This window comes from Mesoplodon bidens (genome assembly GCF_964165515.1).
Source record: "Mesoplodon bidens genome assembly, chromosome: X".
Taxonomy (NCBI): Eukaryota; Metazoa; Chordata; class Mammalia; order Artiodactyla; family Ziphiidae; genus Mesoplodon; species Mesoplodon bidens.
Window position 1 is genome coordinate 126,955,288 of NC_138163.1, and position 14,458 is coordinate 126,969,745.

Consider the following 14,458-nt stretch of genomic DNA (forward strand, 5'->3'; position numbering starts at 1 on the left):
AATGGGAACTCTGCAATTTATGTTCAATTTTTTGGTAAACCTAAAACTGCTCAAAAAATAGTCTATTAATTTTTTGAAAACTCAACCTTATAAAACAAATTCTAGTAAAAATACAAACAAACAAACAAAACCCCCCCAACAAATTCTACACAAGGATTTAGGAAGTACTATGAATGAGCTTGGTGTTCTAAAAAATGCCTGGAATACTTGACAAAGTAATATCCCATCTTTTTAGACCAGTGTTGTCCAATAGAACTTTATGTAATGTGCAATGATGGAAATATTCTAGATCTGCTCTAACACGGTAGCCGCTAGTCACATTGGCTATTGAACACTTGCAATGTGGCTAGTATACTGAGGAAGGGAATTTTTAATTTTACTTAATTTTAATTAACACTTCAATAGCCACAGGCGCCTAGTGGCTATCACATCAGACAGCAGTTTTAGACAATTCAAGAGACTCTTAGAAATGTACTGTAATGTTAAAAGAAAAAAGTCATCTTAAGAGACCACCCAAATAGCAGTAGTTATGAAACAATGCCACAATTACCTGAGGTCAAGAGTGACTAGATGGTTAAGACAAACAGGAAGCAACAAAGCCCATCTCCAACTGCGGGCCTCTCACTGCTGGGGCCTCTCCCGTTGCGGAGCACAGGCTCCGGACGCGCAGGCTCAGCGGCCATGGCTCACGGGCCCAGCCGCTCCACGGCATGTGGGATCTTCCCGGACCGGGGCACGAACCCGTGTCCCCTGCATCGGCAGGCGGACTCTCAACCACTGCGCCACCAGGGAAGCCCTGTTTCTCACTTTTAAGTCTAATAATGTAACCCAAAAGTGACAAAACGGTCACTGTTCCTTTAATTCCTTCAATACTTTCAAAACAACCCAATTAGTTAAACACCATTTCTGCTTCCTGAAAAATAGGGCTGAGGTCAAGTTAGAATTACAAATATATTTTCAAGCTAGTGGCCCAGAGGAAATAAAAAACGAGGGGTCCGAAGGAAATACTTAAAAAGTGACTTCTACAAACACAAGATCTTCACCCAACTTTTTAAAACGAAAATTCAGAAACTAAGACACACCTGACTATTCTTATCCAGCTGTTAACCAGAGAACTGCGTCAAAGGGTCATTACCTCTTCGTCGTTTAAAATGCTAGCTGATTAAGCGTCAGTTCCTAGTTCAGACTTTTTATCCTTATGCTAGGGGCATGGAAAGGAACTCATGTCCTCAACTGCAGTGGCTTTTTATCGGAGTCCTCCCCTGGGGGGGCCTATGAAATCAAACCCTGAGATTGGCTCCCCACCCTCAGGGAATAAGTGAGGTGTCCAAAGTGACAGTGCTGAATCCCTAGAGTTCCGTTCGGTCCACAGCTTCTTTTTCAGTCCTTCAAGTACTGGATCTTTCTTTCAGAGTACAAAGAGATGGAGAGAAAGACAGGTAATTGAGAAGCAGTAACACCCTCATGAAGACAGACGTGAAAACAGCTGACCTTAGAAACAGCACCCCCCCAAAAGCTAATTCTTGACACTCTGCGCAGAAGTAAAGCGAACCTTCGTTCTTTTTTTTCAAGCTCACGAGTCGCATTATAAAAATATTATTTCGTAATTTCCAACAGGAGTGATCTTTAAGAGTATTCAAATGCATAATTAAGTGACATTAAACAGCCCCGAGTGATCAAGCACGACGTCCAACAACTTGAATGTTTCAATCTGTTCAACCGCAAACAACGAGACGGGTTTCCACCTTTCCAGTCCTTTTCCCCGCACTGCTCTCTTCCTGGGCCCTGAAAGCCCTGTATCCCGTTTGTTGTGCAATCTTTTTCGAACTCCACCCACTGACTCCAGAACAAGTGGAATTCTCCCATTCTGAAGGTCGGGATTTTCCTCCAGAAAGGGAGGGAGACACTGAAAACTCCTTGACGTGAGTCAAATAAGGCAAGGGGAACAGTCCAGCCCGACTCCCAGATTAAGAGAGACCAAAGGCCAAGCTGGGAGAGGCGCTCAAGTTTCCGCTCACCAAGGGGGGGCGGGGGTAGAAAGAAAGAAAAGGGGCAGAAATAAAGAGCGAGAAGGGGAAGGAGGGAGGGCTGGATTGGGAAGACCGGTTACCCGCGATGCTGCTCCCAACTGTGCGGGACCCAGGTCCTCCAGCATCTTCTCCCACGTGCAGCCAAGCCCGTGGCGCCCACAGAGCAGCCCCAGGGCCTGGGTCCCGGGGGCCGAGAGGCCCGGCTCGCCAGCCCGCGCAGTGGCGGGGAGAGCAGGGGGGCGGGGGAAGGGGGGCGCAGCGCAGCCCCGTCTCCCGCGCGGTTATCTTACTGCGCAACAGCCTCGCCCGCGCCGCCCGGGCGCACCCAGCAGCGCGCCCCGCGCACCTGCCCGGCGCGAGGAGGGCGAGCCAGCGACCCCTGGCAGCCCCCAGACGGCGGCGCCCAGCGCTAGGAGCACGGGAAGCACGCGGAGGGCGGGGGCTGGGAGAGGGAACACCTGGCGCCCGGGGCCCCGCGGCGCCGGCCGCACGTGGCTGTCACACCTGGCGCGCCCCCGCCAAGCACCCCTTCCCCCTCCCACCAGGCTGCGCCCCCTGCCCTCCCTCCCGCCCCCGCCTCAATCCCCAACCATCGCCCCCTCCCACCCCATCCACCCCGGTTCCACTCCCCTCACCTGCTCCCACTGTCGTCACCCTGAGAGCGAAGAGGGCCGGATGGTCGTCCCGTGGCTAAAGGTAAACCGGGAGAGTGAAGAGGTGCACCCCGAAACAGCTAGCCCCAGCACTCCCCGGGCACAGCAACAACGCAGGCACCCCCCAGACTGACCTTCTGCCGCGGGCTGCGTCGCCGTCCGGCCCGTCCAGCCTCAACCGCCTCCTCGGCGCCGCCGCCTCTTCCCCGCGAAGCCTCCTCTACCCGCGTCGCCATGAGGTGACGGCAGCAGCCAAACAAGCAGCCCGACAAGGGGCACGGAACCTCGCAGGGCCTCGCGCCCCACCCCTGAATCCCCCAGCCAATTGCCGCATGCAAGGCTCCCCACGTGACCGGAGGAGGTTGGCCCCCGAGGGGACGGAGCGGGATGGGGGTGGGGAGCATTGAAGCCGGGGCTGGGCTACTGCAGGGCCGAAGGGCGAACAGAGGCCGCGCGAGCCTGCGCGAACGAGGAAAGGGACTCTGGAGAGGACTACAAGTCCCAGCAGGCTGCGCGGCCACGGCTCGCAGACCCGGATCAGGATTGGAGCGTATTGCGGCGTTCTGAAATGGGGGAAGAGTATCCACTGGGCTGCGCGTGCAGCCTCCTGGGATTTGTAGTTTTCTAGGGGCGATGTACCGGTACCGGAAGGTACTCTTTATCATCCTGCGGGAAAAGTTCAGAAATAGTTCAGTGTTTGGGAGGGAGCGGGGTCGGGGACACATTGTTCTGCTTTTGTTTTGGTTGCTCTTCTTCGGAACTGAGCCCGAATGATTGGGGGATGAGGAGAAATACTTCGTGACTTTCAAGGCGGGAGAGTTGTAATGGCTTTCAGAATTTGAGGTTTCTGGCTCGACACCTGTCCCGAGTCCTGCCCCTCCACCAGAGCTCTCAGCACCGTTTAGCGGTCCCGAGCTCCTGCGGGGTGGGGGCTGCGTCATATTCACCTTGGCTGAACCGCCCGGGCTTCTAGCACAGTTCTCCACCCTTACTTGGCGCTTAATACACATTGAACGTACTGGCTTCCTCCGCCAGTTGTTTCGTTACTGAAATTTTTTAACAAACTCGGTTTGCTGAATCGATTTTCTTTTTTCTTGACGAGATTAGGGCGGGGATGGATTTTTTTCTCAGGCAAACTCCCTATTTACATCTGATGGAACCAGATCTCCAATGACCGAGCTTCTGATAGTCACAGAGCGTCATGAAATCCTGACATGTTGCCTTAAATAACTCATTATGAAAATTTGTGTAAATCCTATGTCACTTTTTATGAGAGAATACTAAGTAGTGGTGTCAGGCGCCAAAAATTTAATAACTTACGTGAGAGTAAATTTCCATATTGGGGAAATTCCTTCTATTAATTTTAATTATTTCTGTAAATTTGGGGAAAGTACCATTATTTTATTTCACAGGCAGAACACCTCAGTCCAGCTTTGAGATTTCAAAACTAGAGCAACAGATAATGAACCTATACCTAGACACTATATAAAGCTGATGGCCTCGGCCACTATTCCTCACTTTCTTAAAGGCAGAAGTCCCAGTGAGATGCAGAAAAAATCTAACGGTAATGCTGCTTCTAACCCGCCTGGGGAATTGAGTGTTAAAATGCACCATAGTTAAATTATGGTACAAGAGAACACCATGCAGCTACTAAAAATGATAAACATTTTTTAAATTGACCTAGAAAATATACATAGCACAGTGAGCTTAAAAAAAATCCATTTTCATAGAATTGCCTGTAGGTTTATAATGAGATGTTTAGAAGGACATTAATCAACGTGTTAATAACGTTTTTCCCTGGGAGATGAAACTTGGGAGTATTTTTACTTCATGATTTTCTGTATTGTTTGAGTATAAGTATGCATGGAATTTTAAAAAACAGTTATCTTTATTAAGAAAACAAAAGGACTATGCAAGTGACCTCAAGTCTTAAGAGAAATGAAAAATAGTTAATTGTATTTGTTTTATTTATATACATTCTTATTTCAAAGGGATTTGGAAGGCTGTAAACATATACACGATATGCCACGACATACATATGTGTGTGTGTAGATATATAGATATATGTCATATCATTCGTTTATATACAAATAGAGAGGCAGAGAGAGAGAGAAAAATGACAAGAAAGTGAAAGTGAAAGAAGGATCAGGAAAAATAAGATGAAGTCATGGGTGAGTTGATTCCATAAAACACAAGCCTTGAGGTTCTTGTCCACAAGCTGGACATGAGTCAAATTTTTATTTTGAGCTTCTTGACAACTGGGAAAAGAGGAAAACATAATTTACAGAGTGATTCACAACATAACAAAATAAAAACAAACCGGGTGCTCAAGAGAAACATAGTTGTTACTGCTCCCACAAGAAATATGAATTTCAGAGGTCTGCTTCTTATAACGTCTTTAATGGAGGGGATGGTGTTTTTTTTAAATCTGTCCACAAGTTCTTTGATGCTCCTCCCTTCAAAAGGTGGAGTCTGATTCCCCTATTCTTGCAAGTGGGCCAGGCTTAGTGATCCGTTTCTAAGGAAAACAGCTTAGCAGAAGGGAGAGAGAAAGAATAGCTTCTGTCTGGCTCTCTGGGTCTCAGATCACTCTCTTCTTCCTCAGGTCAGACTAACCTGATTTTTGATAGACCCATGCTTTGTTTAAATGCCTTCAAAGAGGTTACTGTCCAGCCTTAACCCAAGGCTCTATAAAGCACTGTACTTATCTCAGCTGGGATCCATTATTGGGGTTATGTTTTAAGTCTTCAAGAGCTAACATTTCTTTTTATTTTTTTTTAATATTTATTTATTTGGCTGCGCCAGGTCTCAGTTGCAGCATGCGGGATCTTTGTTGCAGCACGCATGCAGGATCTAGTTCCCTGACCAAGGATCGAACCCGGGCCCCCTGCATTGAGAGCACGGAGTCTTAACCACTGGACCACCAGGGGAGTCCCAAGAGCTATCATTTCTTTGTTTCCAAGTCTTTAAGAGGCATCCCATGATCTATCTGCATTAATTATTCTCACGTTTTGCTCAAGGACTTATGGTCTCTGTTAAGAACTCTACCTGCCTGAAAGGTGAAGGTCACAAGAAAAACAGCTCGTCGCCAGTAGGGGGTATTCTCCCCGCTTCCTCCCTAAAGGCTATGCATGTACCTGAATATGGGACCACTTACTCAGATGCTTAGTAAACAGCCAGGAGCCTGAGGCAGAAAGTTCTTAAGAGCAGTAAGCTCAATGATGCCCCCAGCTCTCTGTCCTGTTAAGAGGCCAACTTGCCTCTATTACAGAGGCAGGATTCTGTTGGCCTTATGGCCACTATCAGGGAAATGGAACCCTCAGAGTTCATAGCTGGACACAGGGCTATTTAGAGATTTGGCCTGTAGTATTACCCCTTAGGGAGCAGGCTTCAGATTGCTAGGTTCTCATACCCTGTCAATGCAAGGGTGAAGAGACTCACAAATTTTAAGCAATGCACATCTTGAATATTACTAATTTCACCACTGTGAGCCCATTTCTGACACCCATCATACTGACTAACAAGCTACTACTTTCACCAATGAAAACCCATTTCTAACCTTCGTTTTGCTACTTAGCAAAGCCTCTGCTATTGATTGAGCTATGGCTAACAGAAGCATTTGTAGTAGCTAGAATCTGGAATACAGACTCCCTGATTAATATAGCCGACTACCCCTCCCCTGGTGTGTGACGTCCTGAGTGGGGTCATTGCTAGCCCTTAATTTTACACAACTCACACACACACACACACACACACACACACACACATATACACACAGAGGCTACTACTACGACTACTACACGGTCTTTGCTGGCAGCCAATTAACAGACCCCATCATACCCTATAATATGATCAAAGGTACTGACAAATCTCAAGAAGCAGTGTATCTCATCAGAAGAGTGGAAACCTAGAAAAGGGAGAGTCAGGGAGGCCAGGCTGACTGGCCCATCCAAGCAATGTTTAGGGAAGAGAGAATCTTGGTCAAAAAAGAGAACTTCACAAATAATGGCCCTGGGCTTCCCTGGTGGCGCAGTGGTTAAGAATCCGCCTGCCAATGCAGGGGACACGGGTTCGAGCCCTGGTCCAGGAAGATCCCACATGCCATGGAGCAACTAAGCCCGTGCACCACAACTACTGAGCCCGCTTGACACAACTACTGAAGCCCACGCGCCTCGAGCCTGTGCTCCGCAACGAGAGAAGCCATCGCAATGAGAAGGCCGCACACCGCAGCAAAGAGTAGCCCCAGCTCGCTGCAACTAGAGAAAGTCCATGCGCAGCAACGAAGACCCAACGCAGCCAAAAATAAATAAATTAAATAAATAAAAATTTTTTAAAAAGCCAATTGAAACGTAAAATAAGTTTAAAAAAAAAAGAAATAACGGCCCCATTTCCAAGGCTATCCTTAGTGTGGGGACGGAGGCTCCAGCATGCTAATCTAATGCCTTTGAACAGGAGACTTGTTTTGATTTCTTACTCACCAAAAAACCTTTCCATTAGAATCTCTCCCTATGTGGGTCTGACTCCAGAGAGGGAATGTTGATGTGTGTAGTCGACTAAAAAAAAAAAAAGCACATCCTAATTGTGCGATCTCAGTTCCCTGACCAGGGATGGAATGCCGGGCCCTGTCAGTGAAAGCCCAGAATCCTAACCACTAGACCACCAGGGAACTCCTGAGAATTATGTTTTATTCAGCGAACTTACTGAGGACTTGAGCCTGGGATACAGCCTCTCAGTTAGCTCTGAGAGACTGCTCCAAAGAGTAAGGAACGAGGGATTTCCCTGGCGGTCCTGTGGTTAGGACTCCATGATTCCACTGCAGGGGGCATGGGTTTCATCCCTGGTCAGGGAACTAAGATCCCACAAGCCGAGCAGTGTGGCCAAAAAAAAATTTTTTTAATTTAAATAAATAAATAAAAGAGGTAAGGGAAGAGCCACGATATATGAATATTTTGCTGAGAAAAAAAAAGCATGTAGTCAACCATCAGAACATCAAAAGACTACTGCTAATCACAAAAACAGATATCTCAAATTAATGATTTTAGTATGGGAAGATGCAAGAGTCTGGGCTCATTGAAATCATTCCTTTGATATGCACCTTAACTATCTAGGGCCACTATCCTGTTTTTCTCCATCCTGAATCCACTCAGGGCACACCCTCAGGGGTGGCTACAGTGAATGGTGGCTTTATGGCCACAACATCCTTTGTTTACTGAAATGCAGGCGACATTCTCTGTCCACAGTGTATATTTGTATTCAGTGAGATGCTTCCACTGCTCATTATTAATAAAGGGACATTTTGACTTTGTAAATCAGGACTGAGAGCCATATTCTGGAGACAGTGCCTTCTGGGAGTGTGTTCAGAAGCCCCTTGGGGGGCCGAAATATTTGGGGTACTCCTGTTTTGCATCTCTAGCATGCTGTACTTCCCATACCAGGCCAGTCCCACACTTCAGTGTAAGGGCTTGTTTTTATTTTTATTTTTTCATGATTTTTTCTTTTTTGGCTTGCTGAATCTCAGATCCCCTACCAGAAATTGAACCCGGGCCCCAGCAGTGAAAGCGTGAAATCCTAACCACTAGGCCACCAGGGAACTCCCTTGAGTTGTTTCTTTTTAGGGCTTGTTGAATGGACTCCTGTAGCTAGGTGGTAAATGAAGTGAGGGCAGGGGCCGTGCCCATGGAACTTCTATATTCTCAGCACTCAGCAGAAGGCCAGGCTCGGAGAAAGCTCTCAATACATACTTCTTGAGAAAAAGAGACTCTGAATAGCAAAAGTGCACTGGCCACTCAGTTTTCCGAATCTATACAGATGAGGGCCAAGCCTCCAATTCCCCAAGGTGATATCCCTTCTCACAACCTCTTAGAGAGTGTCCTAGTGGCAACATCCCGCTGCCACACTGAGAAGACCTCAGGCAGCCACGAGACCAAGATCATCCTAGGGTAAACTTAGTGGCAATAGAAAGTTCATTCATCAGTTAAACATTTACTGAGCACCTACTACATTCTGAGCACTTAATTAGACACCAGGCATACCACGATATAGAATAAGGGCTCTCAGGCCAACGCTGTCAGTGATACAAATAACAAACAGTAACATAATTCATCTGTAATGACCTATATGGGAGTAGAATCTACAAAAGAGTGTATGTATAACTGACTCACTGTACAGCAGAAACTGACACAACATTGTAAATCAACTATACTCCAATAAAAAAAATTTTTAAAAACAGCAAAAAAATTCCGAAGATAAAGGTATTGCAAAGTAACAGCTTAAGTGTAATTTTCTACTGGTGGTAGGGAAGTTTAAGGAAGGTTTAAAGTGACATCAGAGCCGTATCTTGAAGTGGCAAAAGGAGTTAAACCATGCTAGTTTGACTTGTCTACCTTGGAGTATTTTCAGAGAAAGAAATGCTCCTACTAACCTTTAAAGTAGCCAAGAGTATTATTTCAACAAAAGAGTTCAATTTCATGTTTGTTGCATGCTCTTGGGGTTGTAGGTAGTGAAAAGGAGTCTTTGCCTTTTCATAGAACAGAGAGCTTATTGTTTAATTCGATTACCCAATACCATCCTTCTATGCGCACCCTGATTTTAGTCCTTATAGGAATTTGGCCAATTTCAGCATTTGCTATACACCTCCACATTTCTGGCAGACACTGTAAGATTTAAAAAATGATTATACCTTGTACCTAGCTTGCTCAGGCATACTGATGGCAGGCTGTAGAATGTACAATTAGATTGGCAAACACTGGGGTGCCAGGTCCAGCAGGAAGAGGATACTTCAAATAAAAACGCTTGTCATGTAGGGAATATTGGGAGAGAGTACATGCATTTCAAAAATTCAAATACATATATTGCATATACAGGCTTCATGAATTTTGTTCTGATTTATTTCAACAAGTCTCGGCCAGAATTACAGACTTGCAAGCAAGTGGAAACTATATGTATAAAGTGAGTGGTAAAGAAAAATATAAAATACTTGTGGAGTTAGGCGCTGTTGAAAATCTCTATATAGGACATTGGTTCAAGATGGCAGAGTAGAAGGATGTGTGCTCACTCCCTCTTGCAAGAGCACCTGAATCACAACTAACTGCTGAACAATCATTGACAGGAAGACACTGGAACTCATCAAAAAAGATACCCCACATCCAAAGACAAAGGAGAAGCCGCAATGAGACGGCAGGAGGGGTGCAATCCCAATAAAATCAAATCCCATAACTGCTGGGTGGGTGACTCACAAACTGGAGAACACTTATACCACAGAAGTCCACCCACTGGGGTGAAGGTTCTGAGCCCCACGTCAGGCTTCCCAACCTGGGGGTCCGGCAATGGGAGGAGGAATTCCTAGACAATCAGACTTTGAAGGCTAGCGGGATTTGATTGCAGGACTTTGAGAGGACTGGGGGAAACAGAGACTCCACTCTTGGACGGCACACACAAAGTAGTGTGCACATCAGGACCCAGGGGAAGGAGCAGTGACCCCATAGGAGACTGAACCAGACCTACATGCTGGAGTTGGAGGGTCTCCCACGGAGGCGGGGGGTGGCTGTGGCTCAGCGTGAGGACAAGGACACTGGCAGCAGAAGTTCTGGGAAGTACTCCTTGGCATGAGCCCTCTTAGAGTCCGCCATTAGCCCCACAAAAGAGCCACGTAGGCTACAGTGCTGGGTTGCCTCAGGCCAAACAGCCAACAGGGAGGGAACCCAGCCCCACCCATCAGCAGTGAAGAGAATTAAAGTTTTACTGAGCTCTGCCCACCAGAGCAACAGCCAGCTCTACCCACCACCAGTCCCTCCCATCAGGAAACTTGCACAAGCCTCTTAGATAGCCTCATCCACCAGAGGGCAGACAGCAGAAGCAAGAAGAACTACAACCCCGCAGCCTGTGGCACAAAAACCACATTCACAGAAAGATAGACAAGATGAAAAGGCAGAGGGCTATGTACCAGATGAAGGAACAACATAAAACCCCAGAAAAACAACTAAATGAAGTGGAGATAGGCAACCTTCCAGACAAAGAATTCAGAATAATGATAGTGAAGATGATCCAGGACCTCAGAAAAAGAATGGAGGCAAAGGGGCTTCCCTGGTGGCGCAGTGGTTGAGAGTCCGCCTGCTGATGCAGGGGACACGGGAAGATCCCACATGCCCCGGAGCGGCTGGGCCCGTGAGCCATGGCTGCTGAGCCTGCGCGTCCGGAGCCTGTGCTCCACAACGGGAGAGGCCACAACAGTGAGAGGCCCATGTACCGTAAAAAAAAACAAAACAAAAACAAACAAACAAAAAAAGAATCTGCCTGCCAGCCGCACAGCACAGGGAGATCAGCTCGGTGCTTTTTGACCACCTAGAGGGGTGGGAGGGAGACACAAGAGGGAGGGGAAATGGGGATACACACACACACACACACACACACACGTATAGCTGATTCACTTTGTTATACAGCAGAAACTAACAAAACATTGTAAAGCAATTATACAGCAATAAAGATGTAAAATATAATAATTAAAACAACAACAAAAAGAATCTGCCTGCCAATGCAGGGGACATGGGTTCGATCCCTGGTTCAGGAAGATCCCACATGCCACAGAGCAACTAAGCCAGTGTGCCACAACTACTGAGCCTGCGCTCTAGAGCCCGTGAGCCACTACTGAAGCCCGCACAACTAGAGCCTGTGCTCTGCAACAAGAAAAGCCACTGCAGTGAGAAGCCCGTGCACCACAAATGAAGAGTAGCCCCTGCTCACTGCAACTAGAGAAAGCCCACGCACAGCAACCAAGGCCCAACGCAGCCAAAAATAAATAAATAAATAAATTAATTAATTAAAAAAATTCTCCTGGGATGATAAAACATAGATTCCAGGCCCCCTTCCAAGATCTAGTTTTGAGAAGATTGGCATCTTTAGGGATATTTGTCTTCCCATCCATGAATGTAGTATATCTTTCCTTTTTTTCAGTGTTGTTTAATATCTCCTTACATTTCATGTGCATCTTTTGTCAGGTTTATTCCTAGCTACATTATATTTTTTGGCTGCTAATTAAAATCGTAAAGTGAAAATATTAGAATGAAAGATTTCAGACATACAGTAAGCTATAAAGCAAATATAATGAATAACTGTCTGCAGTTGATGCATCAGTCATGTCCTGTCAAAAGAAAACAATAAAAGTTATTTTCACAGAAATAATTTAATATAAAGAATGGGGGACGTTCTTGGCGGTCCAGTGGTTAAGACTTCGCCTTCCAATGCAGGGGGAATGGGTTCGATCCCTGGTCGGGGAGCTGAGATCCCACATGCTTCATGGCCAAAAAAACAAAACATAAAACAGAAGCAGTACTGTAACAAATTCAATAAAGACTTTAAAAATGGTCCACATCAAAAAAAATCATCATAATATAAAGATTGGTTAATCCATGTATTGGAGAGCTGAAAAGGCAAAAAGGGAACCACCTTAAGGTAGCAATTGCTAGAAACAGCTATGGCTCCTAGAACTGGAGGGAAAAACGGAGAGACGTTGTTATTATTAAGACTGACAAAAACAACAGGGATTTACTGTAGAGCACAGGGAACTATATTCAATATTTTGAATTCATGGTAATAAACCATAATGGAAAAAAATCGGAAAAAAAAGAATTTAGATATATACATATATATGTATAATCGAATCACTTTGCTGTACACCTGAAACTAACTATCAACTATAGTCCAATAAAAATTTTTTAAAACTCATTTTGGCTTCCTTGTTTCTTTGCTTTGGATTTCTGCTGTGCTTATTATTCTTTCCTTCTAATTCCTTTATCTTTGCTTATTATGAAACCTTTTTTATTGATTTTCCTTATTTTTTCTCCATACGTCAAACACAAATTTCTGAAAACATAGACAGAAAAAAAGAGTTAAAAAAAGGCATAACGGCCAGTAATATTTTAGTGTAAGCATAATTTTGGTGTAAGCACTTTTCTATGCACATACATGCCCAACGCACACACAGACATTTCTTTCTGGAAGAAAAAGTGTAATATTAAATATAGTTTTGTAGTTGTCTTTTACTTTTCACTTGATGTTATGTTGTGAACCGTGTCTCGTGTCAAATACAGAGCTCCGACGTTTTCTTAAGCAGTCAACAAAATCCTTTACCCCAAAGAAATCACACGCAGAGCCTCGAGGGGCAGAAGAGATGTAGTCAGGGTCCCAGGAAGCGGGCTTCGGCCGAGGTCAGGCAAGAATCTCGGGGGCGGGGACTCAGTGTTCATTTGCATAACCGGGATGAAATGCGAACAATGTATTTTCAAGTTAAAGCCATAGATTTCCTTTAAACCTATTATTTCAAAGAATGAGACTTCAGTCACTTAACTGGAAAAAAGTGTTGCAAGTTCTTGACCCGAGCTTACGTTCCCCCTCATGTACAAGGGGTGACGATCTCCTTAGCATTGTCTCTGCAGCAGGCCTGAGTTATTCATACTCGTTGCTACTCGTCAGCGTGCTTGAGGCTTATTGGTTTTTCCTTAAGGTTCGCCTCAGGGGAGAGAGGGAACCCAGCACCGCGTCCAATTTTCGAAGGCCTTGTGGTAATAAACAAGGCTGACGTGTGTGTAAAAAAGTCAGACTTGCCAAAGAAGGAGCTTCACTGCACATGTGCCTTGCGACTCTTCACACTCCGGGAGAGGTAGTATTTTCTTGGCGTGTGGGACGTTTCGTGTAATGGTTGGGAAGGTTTTTGTTTTTTGTTTTTTTTTTTTTTTGCGGTACGCGGGCCTCTCACTGTTGTGGTCTCTCCCGTTGCGGAGCACAGGCTCCGGACGCGCAGGCTCAGCGGCCATGGCTCACGGGCCCAGCCGCTCCGCGGCATGTGGGATCTTCCCGGACCGGGGCACGAACCCGTGTCCCCTGCATCGGCAGGCGGACTCTCAACCACTGCGCCACCAGGAAAGCCCTATACGATTTTTGTTATTTGATTTCATGTGCATGAACACACCATCGATCCATCCTTTTACAGCCTTCGGGGCAGGCACATCAGCCCTTAGATGCTGCAGGCTTGTGAACAAACACAGTTCTCAGAAAGTGTCGCCTCTGCGCTTGGTAGAGCACACACTTTGAAATGTGCTATTAGAAATATCTGATTTAGCAGGCTTATTCATTGTCCCCCTGGGAACTTGGTTCCTCTTAATTTGGCCATGTGGAAAGGGTAGTGGGCAGGGAGTGACAACTGAAACAGCAGAGGCACCTGTAACGCCAACTAGGAAGGCAGTGTCACCTGAGGACGCTAGTGGAAGAGTAAAAAGTAAAAAGCCCCAGAAAATTCTGCTCTCCTGAGCGCATTAGTGCATTGGTGCAGCGCCTCTCAAGCCGTGGAGTCCATTCTAACCCCAGGGAATCTTGGCACCGCACAGAGTCTGGGCCAGCAGTCTGGGGTGGGGCCTGAGACCCTGCATATCTAAGCCCTTAATTCTTTTCCCCTTTATGAAGCTCCCAGGGCAGGCAGAGGATGAGGGTTCCCGAGCTACACTCTTGAGTAGTGAGGTACAATTTCCAGCGTGATGGACTATCTTCATATTTTAACGTTTCATGAAGCTTGTGTTTTTATGCACAGTATATCTTGTTGGATGACCCCTAAGCAAGTAATAAATACTGAGAAATTTCCCACCAAACAAGGTTACAAATTATTTTGTCCTTTAAAAGAATAACACTTCATGGAGTTCCCTGATGGCCTAGTGGTTAGTATTCCAGGCTTTCACTGCTGTGGCCCTGGGTTCAGTCCCTGGTCAGGGAACTGAGATTCTGCAAGCC

At 46.0% G+C, this 14,458-nt stretch overlaps 1 protein-coding gene across 6 annotated transcripts in view; it reads right to left on the bottom strand.

Annotated features, from left to right (window-relative positions):
- Positions 1–3,063, bottom strand: part of TXLNG (taxilin gamma) — a 51,257-nt gene extending 48,194 nt beyond the window's left edge. For 3 of the 6 annotated variants that reach the window (XR_014014307.1, XR_014014308.1, XM_081223257.1), the window contains exon 1: positions 2,818–3,062. Coding sequence is in view for 2 of the 6 variants with exons in the window: in XM_081223257.1 (XP_081079383.1) it covers positions 2,818–2,919 (102 nt within the window). In the remaining 4 variants the exon portion in view is untranslated. Of the gene's footprint in view, positions 1–2,665; positions 2,721–2,817 lie in introns of all 6 variants that reach the window. The other 3 variants (XR_014014306.1, XM_081223256.1, XR_014014309.1) reach the window with 2 other exon arrangements.
- Positions 3,064–14,458: the final 11,395 nt, after the last annotated feature.